At 39.9% G+C, this 19,197-nt stretch overlaps 1 protein-coding gene across 1 annotated transcript in view; it reads right to left on the minus strand.

Moving 5' to 3' along the window:
* GPC3 (glypican 3) overlaps positions 1-19,197 on the minus strand; it is a 456,145-nt gene that overhangs the window by 422,642 nt on the left and 14,306 nt on the right. The window contains exon 2 of the mRNA XM_033200897.1: positions 912-1,073. Coding sequence (XP_033056788.1) covers positions 912-1,073 — 162 coding nt within the window. The remainder of the gene's footprint in view (positions 1-911; positions 1,074-19,197) is intronic.

Consider the following 19,197-nt stretch of genomic DNA (forward strand, 5'->3'; position numbering starts at 1 on the left):
GATAGTTAAAAGAATAGACTCTAAGAGCCATGCCACCTGGGTTCAAATCCTGCCTTTGCCATTTATTTATTAATTTTGGGGCCTTGAGCAAGTTACTTAATCATTCTGTGCCTTAGATTTCCATCGACAAAACAAGGATACTAATATGTACTCATAATTATATTGTGAGGATTAAAAGAATTAATACATGTAAACCACTTAAAAGGGTACCTAGTACACGGTGCCATATAAGTGTTTGCTATTATCACCACCACCACCACCTCCATCATCATCATCATCTTCCTAGCTGGGTGTTAGAATTGAGGGAGGTACTCCCCATCCTGCTATGATAGTCCTACAAGTTAGCAAGGAAAAGTGTCATTTCCTACCCATTCTGGCAATGCCACAACAGCTTCTTTCGCAGTCATTCACAGGCATGGTAAGAAGTGAGAATCACAAAGAGAGGAGAGGACACCACTCACACAAATGGGAAAATGCTGGGCCAATAAGCCAGTGTCTGCCCCTTAAATGGAAATGGTCCTAGTGGTCAGAAGGAGTTCACATGTGTCCCACAAGCATCTGACTCTTTCCTGGAGAAAACCAGGCTCAGTATTTAAGGAAACTTTTTGTTTTTGAACCCAGCTGAGATAAAATATTATTTATTCTTTCTGTAGAGATTTATAACCTTTATATACAGATAAATAGAATGTCCTTGAACAATGATTTTTTGACAATACTCACTTTTCCAAAGATTGAAATGAAGCTTCTCTGAAAATGTGATTTTTTAAACCAGAATTTCTCACTGGGAGGTTTTTAATATCAAGCATTAATGCTGGAATGGTAATTTATAAATTATACTTAGCATTTGAAAGCCCAGTGCCCAAATAATGATGCCATTGAGCAGCACATCTAAAATAATCCCCAGAACTCACCTTGGAAAACTGCAGCATTCTGAATAATTAAGAACTTGAGCTCCATACTTGCAGACTGAAGCAGCTGTTCCATGTTCAGTCGTGCTGTTAGTTGGTATTTTTCTTCCATCTTTCTTGAGCAGCATGTTGGGCCCTTAGGGAGACATACTTGCAAATCCGATCCTGAAACAAACAAGGTTTTCATGTTTCAGTAAGCAGGATCTCTCTCACACCCACACCCACACAGCCCCCCGCCACACACACTCTCACACATGGCAAACAGGGCAAACAATGCATTTCTTTTGAGATACAGTAAAATTTTGATTATTCAAAATTGTGTTTCATCTTAACTAATCCCTGCTTTCTCCCAATTGTCCTTATGGCTGACTCTTTTTGAATAACCATCAGAATTAATTGTCTAGGTTTGACTCATAAATTCTGCATAAACTAATTTATAGCACCAAAAACACATCATTGAACACCAATATTTAATTTGTCTTTTAAAAGATCAATCTTCACTCCTATAATTTATTTTTCCTGATTATAATATATGAATGAGAAGACAACCAAGAAACAATTTTCAAAATTCCAGTTATGATTTCCAAATGAAATGTATATCTGGCCAACCCAATACTGCTTTTCAGGATAAATGATCAAAACATCAATATCATATCAAAGCTGTGTTGTTGCTGTGTTAACTAAAGGTCTGAAGTAAGATACAGGTATTCAACAAATATTTATTAGGTGACTACTATATGCCAAGCACTGTGGTTGTAACAGTATACAAAGCAAAGTCCCTGCCCTCATGGAACTTACATTCTGGGAGACAGCAAACAAACAAAAATAGAAACATAATGTCAAAAGGTGATAAATACTATAGAGAAAGTAAAACAAAGTAAGGAAAGGAAAACAAACTGTGGTATATCTATAAAATGGAATTCTATTTAGCCATAAAAAGGAATGAACCATTAGTGCATACTACTGTAGGGACAAAACTCAAAAACAATATGCTATGTGAAAGAAGCCAGAACAAAAAGAAGCACACACTCTACAGTTCCATTTATACAAAAGTCTAAAAAATGGAAACTAATCTAGAGTGACAGAAGGTAGTTCAGTGGTTGTTAAGGGGGGATGGTGGGCAGGAGGGGTAGGAGAAAAGGTTTATAAAGAGTAGTGGGGAAACTCCAGGGAGTGATGGATATGTTCATTATTTTGATTGTGGTAATGGTTTCACAGGTGTATATGCGTGTCAAAATTATCAACTTGTACCCTTAAAATATGTATGGCTTATTATATATCAATTATGCCTCAATAAAGGTGTCAATTGTTTTATTTATTTATTTATTTTTATTTTTTATTTTTCTTGAGATGGAGTCTCACTCTTGTTGCCCAGGCTGGAGTGCAGTGGCACGATCTCAGCTCACTGCAACCTCTGCCTCCTGGGTTCAAGCAATTCTCCTGGCTTGTTTTTAATTTTTAAAAAGTAAAGTAAGGGAGACACAGAATGCAATGATTGCAAAGGTAACGTTTGAGGAGAGATGAGGGAGGTGAGTGTGAATCCCATGATTTTATATCCTCCACCAATACTAGCAAATATTAGGGCTCAGTGAATATTAAGACCAAACTCCTTCCTCTCTTCAATTCCTGTCTTATTCAAACTCTTTCTTTCTTTCTTTGAGATGGAGTTTCGCTCTTGTTGTCCAGGCTGGAGTGCAGTGGTGCTATCTCCGCTCACTGCAACCTCCGCCTCCTGGGTTCAAGCAATTCTCCTGCCTCAGCCTCCTGAGTAGCTGGGATTACAGGTGTCTGCCACCACACACGGCTAATTTTTTGTACTTTTAGTAGAGATGGGGTTTCACCATGTTGGGCAGGCTGGTCTCAAACTCCTGCCCTCAGGTGATCCACCCACCTCGGCCTCCCAAGTGCTGGGATTACAGGCATGAGCCACTGCCAAACTCTTTCTCCAATTAGCATTTGTTGATCTCCTTCTGTGGTGGCTGTGAATATGGGCATCTCAGATCTTCTACTGTGGGGAATGTAATTGACTAATGGTCCCAGCTGCTGCCCTTTGAATTCACCACCACATTGTGCCTAAGCCACATTCCCTGGGGGCTGCTCCCAGCCAATGACTGAGCATGGCAAAGATACTGAGCATGACAAAGTCATGTAACACAGGAGTTTGCTCACAGGGAACTTTGACTTGAGGACTCCCCATTGACCCTGCCAAACTTTCTTAAACGGCACTGCAGTCTAAGATTCCTCCTACTCAAACTTCCTTTCTTTCCTCTCTCTTCCACAAGGGTCAGACCTGCACCATGGTCTGATGGCTTTTCTGGCCTCCTTCAGCTCCCTCCTCATTTTCCTTCATAAGTGTTTTACCCCAATAAGTCCCTTGCACATCTATTCCACATTGGATTAGATATGAATCCAACTGGCATCTGCTTCTCAGAGTACCCAATCTAACATACCTTCTATATGCCAGGCACTGTGCTACATGCTGGAGGTACAACTTTGAACAAGAGAAATTTAATCCCTTCTCCAAAGAAGCTCACTGTCTAAAGGGACTAGCAGAGATAAATAGCTAATGCATAGTAAATGAGTGCAATAAAGTAAACTAATAAGGTAGAATGAAAAAAAAATCTGTATATGGGATATAAGGATGACTCCCCTAAAGTTTTACAAGGTCCTCAGAAAAGCAAGTTTCAATAAATCTTACTGAAGTCATACTAGAAAACATATTCAGACAATTTAGACAGCTTTTCAATAACTGGAGGTTTTATTTTTTTAAAAAAGGAGGGGAGACTAGTTAGCCCTAAGTCACCAGAAAATTTATTTTTATTACAACATCTTATTTCCCTAGGAATTTCAGTTGCTCATGTCCTTAATTTATGTGTCCAGATTTTCTTAATTTAGGAACAAAATTCATCAAGTTTTGCCTCACATGACATCACTGCTGGGGTCTAGGGTATTGACTCCAAGCTCTTCACTTCACCCTTCTCAAGGGATCTGCTGACAAAAGCAGTAAAGGAGATCACAGATAATACATATCACCAAACCGAACACAGCACTGTAATTTATAGTACTAGATGGAAAGGTGATATTTAATGTCAAAATACAATTTGGGGTCTGGAGACACAGAGTTCAGATTTATCTCCTATAAATGTCAATCTCATATACAAGCCTTAGACTGATTTTCAATATGGTCTAAGCTTAAAACTTTATGATTATCTCAGAAAAATTAAAGAAACAGCTAGTTCTAGTTCACCGTGTTCTTACTACATGAAGTTACAAAATGTAATGCTATTTTAGGAACAGGAACTGATACGGTTTACTGGACCAAGAAGGGAAAGAGTCCCCTCGTGTAAGAGTGGCTAATCTAAATTTAAACAATGCTGGTTGGGACAAATATGTAGACAAGAAAAATCCTATGTGGCATGTACTTTCACATACAAAGTTCCTGTTCATCTAGCAGGGCTTTATTTACTTTCTTGGTAAACCAATGCCCAAGTAGTACATGTTCAAAATATCATATTTAAATAAGTTCATAAAATTAATTGTTATAGATAATATCCTTTGTGTTTCTAAATCTGCATTGACAATGACTTCCAGTTTTCAGGAATGGTTGAGTTTATTTGGCAGGGTAACTGTTAGTACTGGTCCTATACCCACCAGTTCTAGGTCAAATAAAAGGGCTCAGTTCTTTTCTCAGTGAAGTGCTATGAGTGGTTCAGATCTTAGAAGGTAACAAATTGTTGCTTGATGTACCTACATGGGTCGGGGAATGACTCTTTGAATTACCATGACACCAGTTTGATTTGCCTTTGACATGATAATTCATATAGTAATTTAGAGCTTGCATATAGTATGTCTCTTCCCTGAGTTGGGCAAATCTCATCATTTTATAAACTCCCACCACCTGAAGAATCAGTTAAGTCAAAAATCTTTAAAAGAATAAAACTTCAAATGAGAAATTTTGGGAAAACATGTCAGATGTCATGAAGAAAGGTATATGCTATATCCAAATATAAGTGGATATGTTGCAATATTTACCCTCCCTCCCAGTTATTACTGCTTGGTTAATCAGTGAACTGGTACAATTGATCTATGGGCTAAAAGTCAGCCATATATTTAAGGAAATAAAACACCCATAAACTGATTAAGAATTCAGAATTTCCAAACCAGGAAGAAGAGAAATATATGCCAAAGGAAACGATATTTTGTATTAAGTAAATTTATTTCTTTTTTTTTTTTTTGAGACAGAGTCTTGCTCTGTCGCCCAGGCTGGAAGGCTGGAGTGCAGTGGCCGGATCTCAGCTCACTGCAAGCTCCGCCTCCCGGGTTCACGCCATTCTCCTGCCTCAGCCTCCCGAGTAGCTGGGACTACAGGCGCCCGCCACCTCGCCCGGCTAGTTTTTTGTATTTTTTAGTAGAGACGGGGTTTCACCATGTTAGCCAGGATGGTCTTGATCTTGTGACCTCGTGATCCGCCCGTCTCGGCCTCCCAAAGTGCTGGGATTACAGGCTTGAGCCACCGCGCCCGACCATATTAAGTAAATTTCATATAAATTTCAGTAAATTTCACAGCCCAGCTTTTAAGAAAAGCCCCATTACAAGACAGCATGAGGAACAAAGAAGCCTAGGTGAGCTAGACATGCCTAAATGAAATGACAATAATGAAATATAACTATTTCAATGTATGGACATGTGCATGAAAGAAATAAAACAGAAAGAACACAGAAAGAAAGAAACAGAAAAAGAATTTAGAGGGAATCCTCATCAAGTAAACAAAGAATTAGCCTGAGAACTGAATCCCAAATGGAATGAAAAAAAGTAAAACCAAAAGCAGATGACTAACGAGATAAGCCAAGAACTGGTATGTACTCGCATGAGTAAAAGCAGAAAGGTAAATTCAAAAAATAAGATGCCACCTACAAAAAACACACTAAATACAAAAGCACTCTTTAAATATACAGGGACAAAGGAAAGTTAAAAGAAAATAACCTCTTTATTAGATATAAGGGACAAGTAATCGTGGAGCCCAGCTATCAAAGAGGGTTCTCACTTTATTATATTATTATTATTATTATTGTAAAAATGGAATTCAGCTGGGAAAAGGGAATAGAGGCAAGCAATATAGCCTGGGATGGAGATAACTTAGCAATTGACTATTCAAATGAGCTAGAAAGGTTCAGCTCTTTAGGGCTTAATAACTTGCATTCCCAGACACTAAAAAAATTAACTGAAGTCATTACATGGCTGCTAGTTCCCATTTACATTGAAGGATTAAAAAGTACCTTCATACTATAATCTCCTCTCCTAGACTCTAAGTTCCTGAAGAGCAGAGAATGACTCCCATCTCCTTTGGGATACTCCTTTGCTCCCATTCAGCCCTGTGCACGTAGTGTTGAATTAATGAGGGCTGCAGATTGAGAATACTAACAAAGAACTTTGTGTCTGTCTGTATCTAAGAAGAGCGAGTGGAGGCTGGGTGTGGTGGCTCACACCTGTAATCCCAGCACTTTGGGAGGCTGAAGTGGGAGGACCCCTTGAGCCCAGGAGTTTGAGACCAGCCTGGGCAACACAGTGAGACTCCATCTCTATAAAATATATAGTTTTTAAATGTAGCCAGGCACGGTAGTGCATGCCTGTGGTCACAGCTATTCGGGAGGCTGAGGAGGGAGGATCACTTGAGCTCAGAGGTCGACACTGTAGTGAGCCGTGATGGCACCACTGCACTCCAGCCTGGGCAGCAGAGTTAAGACCCAGCCTCAAAAAAAAAAAAAAAAAAAAAAAAAAGATAAAAAAGAAAAAGAAGAAAAAATATCAAGTGGAGGCACCTGTACACTTAACTTCAATCTTGGAAAAATATTTTAAAATACCAAAAAAGTAAACTACCAATAGCCTGGCCAACATGGCAAAACCCCATCTCTACAAAAAAAAAAAAAAAAAAATTAGCCAGGCATGGTGGCATGCGCCTGTAATCCCAGCTACTCGGGAGGCTGAGGCACGAGAATTGCTTGAACCCAAGAGGTGGAGGTTGCAGTGAGCCAAGATCAGGCCACTGTACTCCAGTCTGGTAGACAGAGTGAGACTTCGTCTCAAAAAAAAAAAAAAAAAAAAAAAAAAAAAAATCCGAACATCTTGAAGATACAATAAAGAGATGTTTCGCTTGAATGAACGATGATGTAATTTATTACTAATTATTTTAAGACAACTTCTCACATACATTGGGTCCAGCTTTGGGTCATATAAGTAAAAGGAGATATTTGAGCTATGGAAGCTTTTTCTCTGGGGGATTACTCCACTCCTAGAGGCTAACCACAGATGGTCCACAGAAGGCTCTCTCCTGAGGCATACTCTTGTGACAGGAGATCTTTTCAGGCCTGGCTACCTGTGGCTTGGCCTTCTTGACCTCCATCACAGGCTCTTTCCTTTGGGCCTACTTCTTGCTCTTTGTTGGCTCCATTTAAATATCTGACCTTTTAGACTGCTCCTGGTTTTCTTTAGCCACCTCCCCCAGGAGTGGGACTTCAGCTTCTCTTTGCCATGAAGTCCTATGCTTACCACATTCACTTGTAGACCCCATTCCAGGCTTAATCCCCATCCATACTTGGAAGAGGAAAGCCAACAGTGTGTATGGGGCTGTTTAAATGTGTCAGTTCTATTGGATTTTATTCCAAGTCAGCATTAATGGCTCCGAGGTTAGCATTATCACAGGCACTAGTAGGCAGCAAATAACAAAACACTTATGACTCCTCAGGTCAAGTTGTTTACAATTTAATCCTAGCCCTATCACTTGCTAGCTGCACAAGCAAGGGTAGGTTATTCAACCTCTACCTGACTTTTTACCCTTATCTATAACATGGGATCGTCAATAGTACTTAACCTTATAGAGTTATTACAAAAAGTGAGATTATGCATGTGAAGCTCTTAGTCTTTTTGATACAAAGTAAATATTTGATATGTATTAATTAAAAGTAAACCAAAGATAAATTCATGCTGAGAGACTAGACTTTCACACAAAATAATAGCTAGAGAACAGTAAAAGTTGGTATATGGTTATGTGACAAAATATGCAGTATATGTTCTGAGATAGAAGAAATAGTCTACATTCTAATTAGGTTAGTGGTTACATGGGTGTACACATCTGTCAAAACTCATTGAACTCTTCACTTAAAATGAGTGCATGTTATTGTTTGTAAATTATATCTCAATAAAGTTGACTTTCAAAATATGTGATATAGATAACATTTGCTGGATAAGGGAATGCTTACCAGAGGCTCTAGGGGTCAAAGAAGACTTCCAGGAGAAGGTGAGGCTTGAGGTAGACCACAAAGAATGGAAAATATGTGGAAAGGCCAATGGGTGAAATGTGTTTGGAAACAGTGGAATAACGGGGCAAAGCTAACATAACTGGAGACAGGCTAGACCCTAGGGCGTAATAGCTTATCAGGTAAGACAGGTTCAAATTTGAAGGGCCTTGAATGCAGGCAGAGGCCTGTGGGCTTGACTCCTAGGCGGTAATGGACCACTGGAGGTTCTCAAGCAGAGATATAATATGATGAAGAGTGCTGTTTAGGAAGATTAGTCATACAGCTTGAAATTGGGAAATGGACTGAATAAACCCTCAAGGTCACTTCCAGGTTTCTGATTCTCTAATTACCTTTATTATGTTCTATATGTTGGTTATTTTACTAGACTGCAATTTTGGTTAATGACTACAAATTGTCAAAAATCACATTAAAGAACAGAAGAACTATTAATGTAGACCTTGATCCTTACACTTTTCTAAGAGCAGATAAAGCATATTCAAACAGCAACAGAAGAGAATGAATCGCAGGGCTCAGTAACAATGAAAATGGAAATCTTTTCTATATATATATGATGATTTGACACATTTCATTGCCAAGGTCTGCTTTACGAATGGCAGATTATATTTTTGCTAACAAAGGTACTTTGTGCTGAAAATAATAATGCAATGTTATCATTAAATTAATATTAAACAAAGGAATTAATGATATCCCAAACTGGTTGCTTCATGACTTGTAGGGAAAATAATAGATGCCTAATAAAATCATTCAAAGGATTAAGCACAGATTGCTCTACTAATGAACCAAAAAAAGCCATAACAGGCATTTTTTAAAAGGTATTTTTTTAAACGCAGGACAAGTCAATTTGCCATCCAAAAATATGAACTAATTTCCTTAGCATATAATAGTGACATGCTATTAGAATGACATCTTTTCCCCAATTAATCATTATCTAAATCAAATCTTACACACGCTCATTTAATTTCTCACTAATCAAGATAGGAATACAGATGAAAGAAATGGCTGCATTAAAAACCGGTGGGGAAAGTGATGATTGCTGGTGAAAGAAATCATCTTAGGGAACCCAGCTGAAGGTTACCCTTCTGTTATTTAGCCTGAAAGAACATGACCTTGCAGAGGGTGCACCTGGGTATCAGGAGCTTAGACTTTAAATCAAAGATCGTGCCTGGGGCCACCATGGACTCTGCCTCTGTAAAAGGCAGGCCAAAATGTCGCTACCACACTGGAGTACTGGGAGTTTAAAGCAGCCCTGGAGATGAGGCATTCTCTAAGCCCGAGAATTAAAGAATGAATTACCTTTATCTCTACTGCCAACTGTCAATTAACTGCCTATCATTTCATGCCCAGTAAAGGTTGAATCCCCAGATCACTACACTCTCCCATAAAGAGGTTCTTTCTGGACCACATTCCCAACCAGTGGTCAACATGTGCTCTGAGAATACAAATTCACTGATTATATCCAGCTTGCCAAAGTGGTGAACAATTCATTCATCCAACATTTACTGAATGCCTACTTTGTGCCAAGGACTATGCCCAGCCCAAGGAATATAATGAACAGGACATGGTCCTTGCCCCAGAGTTCATGAATTGGTGTAGAAAATGGACTCTCAAATTAACTAGAAACCTTTCACTCATTCTGGATACCTCACTCACACCCTCATCTGCTATAGCCAAATATCACCAAATGCTCCTGATTTTGCTTTCTAAATGTCATCATTCCCCTCCTTTCCATTGCTGCCTCATCACCTCACCTTCTTTCACTTGGACAACTAACAACAGCCTCCAAACTGGCCTGCCTGCCTCTATACCCTCCTCCACCCAACTCTCAGAGAGATATTTCTAAAGTACATATCTGATTATGTCATTCTATTTCTTTTAAAACCTCCAAGAAAATGGAGTAAGGGCACAGGGGTGTGAAAGTGGGTGGCATCTTCAGGCACTGCCAAGGAACCTGGCAAGGCTAGAGGGAAAACTGAAGTGGTGGAGAGTGGCAGAAGCCAGATGACAAGGAGCTATGTGAACCCTGCTACAAGATGACTACTTGTTATCTTTGGATTGGATTCCCACGGGAAAGAATGTTTATGGGAGCAGAAGGAGATGAACTCCAAAAACTTTCTATCCATTGAATTCCCATGGAACTCTCCAGTCTTTATAAAGACACTTCTCACACTCTGTAAATTGCAACGAAGTTATATATGCATGCCTTATTTCCACTAGATTTAAGTTCCTTGAGGGAAGGACCCTTGACTGATTCATCTTTGAATCTCAAGGGGCCCATTGTAGTTTGGGCTTGATGTTCTCTCCTTTCACTTGGAGGTAATGCCAGAACTTCAAGAGAGTTAAGTTTAAAAGGAGCTGGGTCAGATTAATTGATGCTACTAGAGCAACTTTTAGAAAAGCAAAAGTATTCACACACATACACACACATCATTGATTATTAGATGAGGGGAAACACCCTAATAAAAAGAAAACTGGGTTGGAGAACAATGCCAGCTATGCTGGAGTTGGGATGCAGAATCTTTTAGTTTAGAATTCTGCCAGAGGGACTAAGCTAAGGCAATTTTCCTGCCTCCCCTAGTCACTTCTTCACTAATTGTTATTCTACTCAGATAAGTAGCTGAGATCCTGTCTTTCAGGAGATGTATAATTTTTATTTTTCAGATACAATCTTTAAATATGCAGACCTGAGGCATAGTTGAGAATTTCAACACCTTAGGCCCAATCTAAGTGCTAGGTCCCTCCCTGCCATGTATGAAATCACATCAGAGAGAAAAGAGCTCTTCCCTATCAAAGCTAAAATGTTATTATCTGCTCTGCTACCAAATCAGCTGTGTGACTTAATCAAGTGTATTCCCAAATCTGGGCCTGTTTTCCTCAAAGGGATTGGACTAGCAAGTCTAAGTTTCCCAACTGTAGGGTAATCAATATTCACTGAGCCCATTCTCAACCGGGCATTGGGCGGACACAAAAGAAGCAAAGGACTTGCTTTTGCCTTTTAGGAAGGTTTTGTCAATATCACTTGAATACACATGAATACCGATATGGGGCTAAGGCAAAGACCAACAAGATGGCCTTTATAGCACTGTATCCCGAGTAATAACCACATGTCCTTTTGTATATATGCCCCTGTATCTCCAGAGGCCAACCAATGGCATATCCTCCTGATGGATGGCATGCAGCGGCAAAGGGAAAAACTCTGAAATCAGACCAGAATGTGAACCTCAACTTGGCCACCCACTTAGCCGTGTGATCTTAGGCAAGTTACTTAATCTCTGAGCCTCAGCTTCCTTACCTATGAAATGGAGACAATAACACCTACTCTCAAGGTGGTTGTGAGAATTAAATTAAACTCTTATTTAATGTTTTCCAAACACATGCCTCCATTTCCTGCTTCCCCATTTTGCTCATGCTTTTCCTGTCTCTGGAGTGCTCTTTCCCTAGCTTCAGCTATTAAATCTTCTCATCCGTAAGGTCTCTCTCAAGTGTCTTTCATGTTTTTTCCCCCTCCCCTCCAAACGAACTCTTTGAGCTGCTATCTCTCAGAATTTTCAGTACACTTCGTACTTCTCTAAAAATGTGTTTTGCAATCTAGGTTTTGTAGTCATTGGTGTACCTTTCTTATCCCTACTATTAAGTTGTAGGTTTCTGCGGGCAAGAGCTATATTTTGGCCATCTCTGTATTCCCTGACATGGCATAGTGGTTCAGTACATAGTACACACTCAATAAATGGTTGTTAAATTAATGAACAAATATTAGTCAACAATGACAGCCTACTTCCTATACATAGTAATCTCCCTGTCTCTTGAGGCATTCAGGCATAATTTGGGTAGCAATATCATACACCACAGAATGGACTCCTACACTAGGTAGGAGGTGAATCTGATGACCCCCAGGGTTCCTTTCTCTCTGTTTCCATGAAGGCCACACTCTAACTCACTAATCTCTTGACACACCACAGTTGTCACTGGTATGCTCTGATAATGCATCAGAAGAGAGATGCCCCACAGCCATAAATGTTAGAACTGGTCTTTTTGTCATAAGCAAGTGTGACAGCATTTCTTCAGAGAATATTTCATCTGTGAAAACTATATATTTACCACTTTACATGCAAGTTGTACCTAAAACTCAGTATTCCTGAATCTAAAAAGACTTTTGCTTCACAGATGTTTCTGACTTCTAAAATTCCCTGTAGCTGATAGTTCAGCAAACCACAAAGACCAGGTGAAAAGCTGCAGTAGATTGCAAGTGCACCACTGCCTTGATCCTACAGATCCGCACAAAGGTTTTCAGGTGCGTAATAAGCAACAATTGCCTTCCCATGGCAAAAGTGCTTAGAAAAAACATTATATTTTTTCAGAAAAAAAGTCCAACAAGAATGATGAGGTAAGACCTAAAGCCCATGGTGAAATGGCTTAACCAAAGTAGTAACTCACCAATGATAACATATTTAGACATTAATAGGCAGAAACATTTAGGTCGGGTAGAGGGGGAAAGAGAGTGTATTAGTTTCCTAGGGCTTCCATATCAAATTACCTCAAATTGGATGACTTAAAACAACTGAAATTTATTCTCTCACAGCTCTGGTGGCCAGAAGTAAAGTCGTCTTGTTTCAGACCTCTTCTTCTGATCCAGGGACTTGGGTAAGAGTCATTGTTTCAGACCTCTTCTTCTGATCTTGTTCAGAACTCTTCTGTCTCAGAACTCTTCTTCTGATCCAGTGACTTGGGTAAGTCATTTTATTTCCCAGGTCCTCAATTTAACCATTTAAAAAATGAGTTACCAGTAGTTACCACCCACATCCCCCTCAGGAAGCACACTGACATTTCTGACACTTTACAACTAACTTTAAGATTTCTTCAAACAAGTTCCTCCTTACAGTAGAGAGTTCTGGTAAACTGGTATGATTCAGAAGGCCCCAGAAAGCTCTTCTCTATATGGTGGGTTGAATGGTGTCCACCTCACCCCCGCTCCCCCATATATGTCCATGTCCTAATCCCTGGAACCTGTAAATGTGACCTTATTTGGAAAAAGCGGTCTTCGCAGATGTAATTAAGGATCAGGCTAGAGATCTTCCTCCAGCACAGGACAGAAGGAGTAGGGGGGAGGGAGGCAACCCAGAACACCTGGATAGGACTGGGCTGGAGAGGTGTCAATCCTCCTGGATTATCTAGGTGGATCCTAAATCCAAAGACAAGTGCCCTTATAAGAGACACACATAGGAGAGACACAGGAAGAGTAAAAGGCCATGTGAGGATGGAGGCAGAGATTGGAATGATACAACCAGAAACCAAAAAATGCCTGGAGCCACCAGAAGCTGGAAGAGGCGAGGAATGATTCTGAGAATCTGTGGAGAGAGCACAGCCCTGCTGACCCCTTGATTTTGGACTTCTGACCACGAGGGCTGTGAGAGAATAAATTTCAGTTGTTTTAAGCCACCCAATTTGAGGTAATTTGATATGGCAACCCTAGGAAACTAATACACTCTCTTTCTTCCTCTACCCAACCTAAATGTTTCTGCCTAATAATATCTAAATGTTTCATCATTGGTGAGTTACTACTTTGGTTAAGCCATTTCGTCAGGTGTTGTCTTCATGTATTATACTCTGTGAGTAATGCCCTCATACCTCAGGCTAAAGACTTTACTAGGAATCTTCCTCTAGCACAGGACAGAAGGAGTGGGTGGGGGGGAGGCGGAGAGGCAACCCAGAACACCTGGATAGTACTGGCGCGGTGTTAAAAGGAGGGAAAGATCAAGAAAAAGATAAACAGGGACCAAAACCAAATTTTCTGTAAGGTCAGCTCTGAGGAAGTAATATTAACAGAGGCCGAATATTACTTTAACAGCCATAGTCCCATATAATAAGAAGGAAAAAGTCTTGCAGAAGCAAAAAATACTAATAATATTGTCTTCGTTGGCCCATTTTCCAGAAAGTCTGTTAGAAGAATGCTCAGGCCAATCTAAAAGCCTCATTCTCACTGCTCAAAGGCATTTCTTTTGTTATGCTTACCCAATTAGGCATATTTTGAATACATGAAAAAAACTGTTTCAAGCTATTAGCAATTGAATAATCACAAAGGGAGCTAGGCAATATTGAAAGATGAAGATCAGTCTGGGCCTCCAGCACAACTCTGAATTTGGTATGAGCTTCTCTTCACATTCCCCCTGTCCTGGTCTTCAGCATTCCTGGAGATGCTGTTTAACAAGCTCCCAGGCAAATCTTTCTGATGCCCAATTGCCCTTACTGTTAAGATGCTTCTCCTAGCTGTAATGGCTAACTTAAATTTCAGTTTCAAGCCATTGCACCTTGTAATTACATTCTCAGCCACTGTAAATAATCTGTGCCCTCTATTATATCTCTCCCCTTTCCCTATGATAGGAACCTGTGGAAAAAGGAGTCCGTTGCCTTGTTAGTACAACATACACACTGCACCTGAGCAAAATGCAACCAAAAGAAAATCACTCACTCTTGATCCCCGAGTGAGAAGCGCTGTTATTGATCTTTTCCCTTTTCCCATTCTTCAGCTTATCCGAGTGTCTACACTAACGTGCTCTAGTGCTGTGGCATTTATGCCATCTTGGGGAATAGCTGTGTAAATGCTCCAGTAATTTTACACATCTTCAACATACTGTTGTGTTAGAACTTGAGTATCTGAAGGACTGGGAAGGACAGATTTTCCTCCTCCTCCTCCTACCCTCATGTAATGCGAATCAGAATCCTCACTAATTCGCCCTCCTTCTGCATGTTACTAAAGTCTAGACTTGGTGGCAACCCTTTTCTATGGAAGAGATTTAATGGAGGAGAAAGTGCACAGGAGGGGAGTTGACAAGCAAAGCACTGCAGAGCAACTATAAGAAACTTGAAGACACAAGAGTTCTTGGAAAGCTGACACTGGAAACTAGAGGATATTGTTTCAAAAACACCCACACGTACATTAGTGAATTCACTTTTCTCTGAACCAAATGTTTCCTAAAATTGAGGGAAATCTTAGGTTATGAATGTAACACATAAAAGACTTTTAAGTGATGCTCAGTAATCACTTTTTTACTTTTTGCTTTCTTTAGGAGCTATGAAAAACACAAATTATCCAAACAGGTGATTTGGAGATTTCCCTTCCATTCCTATGGTTTTACTGAAAAACTCAAAAACGGGTAAGAGTAACTTCATTCTCCCATCAAATCGTGGGTGACCCAGATACAGAGATCTCCAGATCCCAGTGTGGGCTCCAAGAGGTAGCACCAGGAGGGCTCTAGATCAAGCTGAATGAACCAAGCCTGGATCCAGAGTCCCCTGTGGCTTGCCAGTCTTATATAACTTGTCTTCAGAAAATCACCAGCTCTTGAGAGGACAGCAGTTTGGTTCAGGAATATGCCTCATTTATTTTTTACTTTTTTTTTTGTTTTTTTTTTTGAGACAGAGTTTTACTCCCATTGCCCAGGTTGGAGTGCAATGGTGCAATCTTGGCTCACTGCAACCTCCACCTCTCAGGCTCAAGCGATCCTCACCTCAGCCTCCCAAGTAACTGGGATTACATGTACACAGCACCCTGCCCGGCTAATTTTTTTTTTGTAGAGATGGGGGATTTTGCCATGTTTCCCAGGCTGGTCTTGAACTCCTGAGCTCAAGCCATCTGCCCACTTCAGCTTCCCAAAGTACTGGGTGGGGTGAACCACTGTGTCCAGCTTGCTTTTTACTTTTTTTTTTTTTAAGGGAAAACTGAAAGGGAAATGGTGACACTATGAGGCCAATTGCCCCAAACTGTGCTAACTGTGCATGTCTTAGGAGTGCTGGGTTCCAGGTAGCTGATGCTACACTGGGTTGAAGCAATGATGGAAACAGGTTGATACAATCATTGAGACAATTCAATTCAAAGGATGACCTTCACCAAACAGGAAAAGAAATACCTGTAACCCCTGGCTGCTGGGCTGCCTTCGTGATGTAGCATTCCCACAGGTTCAAGCCACTGTACTGGTCTTCCCATTTCTTCCTCTTTCCCCCTCAACCAACGTGGGGACCACTCCATAAATGGCCGTCGTCTTGTCTACATGTCTGCTTCTCCCACCAAGAGCAGGGAGAAGGGAGCATTTGAATTTGAATCCCTAGCATCTCACACATACTGGGTTCTCAAAACTGATTTAAGGAGTAATTCCTACAAATGCTGAACCCATCACAAGAGTAATCATTAGGAACATGGCTCTGGAACCAGACTAACTGGGCTTGATTAATTTCATAGCTATTTGACCTTGAACAAGTCATTAAACCGCTCTAAGCATCAGTTTCCTCATCAGTAAAATGGGGAAAATAATACTACCCACCTGGTAGTGCTATTATGAGGATTAAGTGGGATGTTGCCCATAAAGGGCTTAGCACAGTGCCTGGCTCAATAAATGTTAACGATTATTAGCACCGCCCCCACCACAGGTGCTCAATAAAAACTTGCTGAATTGAAGTCACACTAGTGGGAATGACTAGCAGATGTGAAGTCGACCTGGGTTTGTTTTTTTTTGTTTTTTTTTTTTTGCTTTTTAGTTTTTCCCTCCTCACTGCACTCACTGCACCAGATGACCTCCGTGAATGTTTTTTTTTTTGAAATAGAAAAAGGATAGAATAGGGGATACTTAGGCTGCACTTTTGCACTGATACCCATTTTTCATTCAGGGCAGAAAACCAAGTCTGGCAAAGTCAGGCACATGATTTTCCAAGAAATATGACAAGGCTATTAAAAATCCTAAATTAAAATTGTATAATGAGCATGAATCTGAATACATTTAAATGTCCTCTAGAGCCAGTAATTCCAGCAACATCCTAATATATTTTTAAGTGTGTTTCTGCAACTGTGAGGAGACCAACGCTCTAAAACAGCAGAATTTCTTCAGGGGTGGGGGTGGAGAGGCAACACACAATTGTCATGAAAATTAACCCCTGAAAATGCACAGGACTTTATTACCAAATGGATGTCTGAGGAGATTACTAGATTTTTAGGATCTTTACTATAAAGAGAGCAACCTGCATGCCTGACATAATTAAGAAGAAGAGGCTCAATTATCTAGTAAACTGAAATTTCAAACCACCCTGCCTACCTAAATGAGAAAAGCTGCTTAGACTAAAGCGTCATTACTTCTATTTAGATGAGCCTTAGCAAAGACATACAAGGAGCTAAAGAATGGGACCCCACATTCTTCCCTAAGCCACAACAATGCCTGTTTATGTAAATAGGATTTTCAATAACACAACGGAATCTGAAAAAAATGTTTTCATTATTGTCTCTGAAAACATGCAAATGCAGAAGATGAAAGTCAAGGGGCTTTCACTATGATGGGCACTGAATACCCTAAAATATTTATTCTACGTGAATCTGAGCCTGGATTCCAAGTGGATCTAAGAAACAGGCAACGAGGATTTCTCCTTTAAAAAAACATCTGAGTGCAATATGAGGAGGCACAAAGGTTTCTCTGACTCCATGGCAAGTTGAATGCATATGCAAAAAAATCCTCAGTTTAAAAAGAAATAAAAATAGTAGTAGATATCTATTTACCTTAATTTGGCAGCCCCTTCCAAAATCTGGGCCAAAATATAAATATCCTCACCTCCATCATCATCACTAGATGACAATCAAACACTCCTACACGACCATAACAACCTCCAGGCACAAACTAAAAGCTCATTAAAGAGTATATGAAGGCTATTTATAGAAGAACTAAACAAAGAAGGAAAGAACTATTAACAAAATTAATTAGACGATTCATACTTTTGACAACTATTACTATTTGTTTGAACTCAAGCGTCTAACTCCTTTACTGACAGGTATCGATGACTATAGCGATACCACATATCTAGAGTTTTAAACTGACCTTGTAGCTTTTTGGTTCAAGAACTCAGGTTTTGACCTGTACTCCGTATATCAGCCTTCCTGTTGCTGTTTAGGCAGCTGATAAGAGACAGAAATCCTTCTTGCTCATTAGGCCACTAGCTGCTGTTAAGCAAAGGGCTGGGGAGGGGCGTGCTCAGTGGCCCAAAGGAATGTGCCGGGCTCCACATATAAAGCCAGCTCCGATTTGGGGTTAAGAATTTAACCTTAAAAGGCTGACAAGTCATAAATTTGCTTGAGGTTCATATATATGTGTGACTTTCACAGTTTATATTTCCTAGCCAGGACCCAAAGTCAAAACATGCCCCCTGATTAATGAATGGTACTAATTGTTATTCCTGACTTGAGAACATTAGTCTTTATCCATAATATTTTCTTAAAAAACACACAATCTCATACCTAAAACTCTCTGGCTTAAGGGAGTTTGGATAACCAGTTAGAAAAAAAAAAATAGGAAGAAGAACCTAATGTTATCTGTTACTTGGTGCTACTATTTTGGTAGTCAAGATTGACTCAAAGATTTTCATTTAATTGTGTCCATCAAGCAAAGTGCAAAGGAATGTCCTCCAAATCTAAACATCTGAGATAAAGCAACCATCTGCGACTCTATGCAAAAAAATGAGCTGGGGTTGGGGGGTGTGGAAAGGTCGGGGGCAGGGCTAAAATGTCTTCAGGCACATTTTGTCTAACTTATCTTGTTAAATATTTATACATAAGTGCATAACCTAACAACCTTGGCCAAGCTTGGAAGAGATAATAGATACAGGACAAACAACAGAGCCCCGTAAGTATAAAGACAAAGAGAAAAAATACCAAGGAATAGTCCAATTGGAATACAATCTCTAACCTGCAGTCAAAATTGAAACTGGGACAATAAAACCCCACAAGCAAAACAATGTCCCTGAAGTGTGATCACTTCATCAGGGAAAAGCAGGTTATAATTTGGTTAGCTTACAAGGTAAGTGTCAGTTCTAACCCACACTAGCGCTGTTTCAAAGGGGCTCCCTTATCTTTAGAAAAAAGGAAAGCATTCAATGTAAGAAAAGAGATTTCTAAGAACAAAGATGCAATTTTCATGTATTTAGAGTTATGACAAGGTGAGAGAGAA

The sequence above is a fragment of the Trachypithecus francoisi genome, unplaced genomic scaffold, assembly GCF_009764315.1.
Source record: "Trachypithecus francoisi isolate TF-2019V2 unplaced genomic scaffold, Tfra_2.0 Lachesis_group6, whole genome shotgun sequence".
NCBI classification, from domain to species: domain Eukaryota; kingdom Metazoa; phylum Chordata; class Mammalia; order Primates; family Cercopithecidae; genus Trachypithecus; species Trachypithecus francoisi.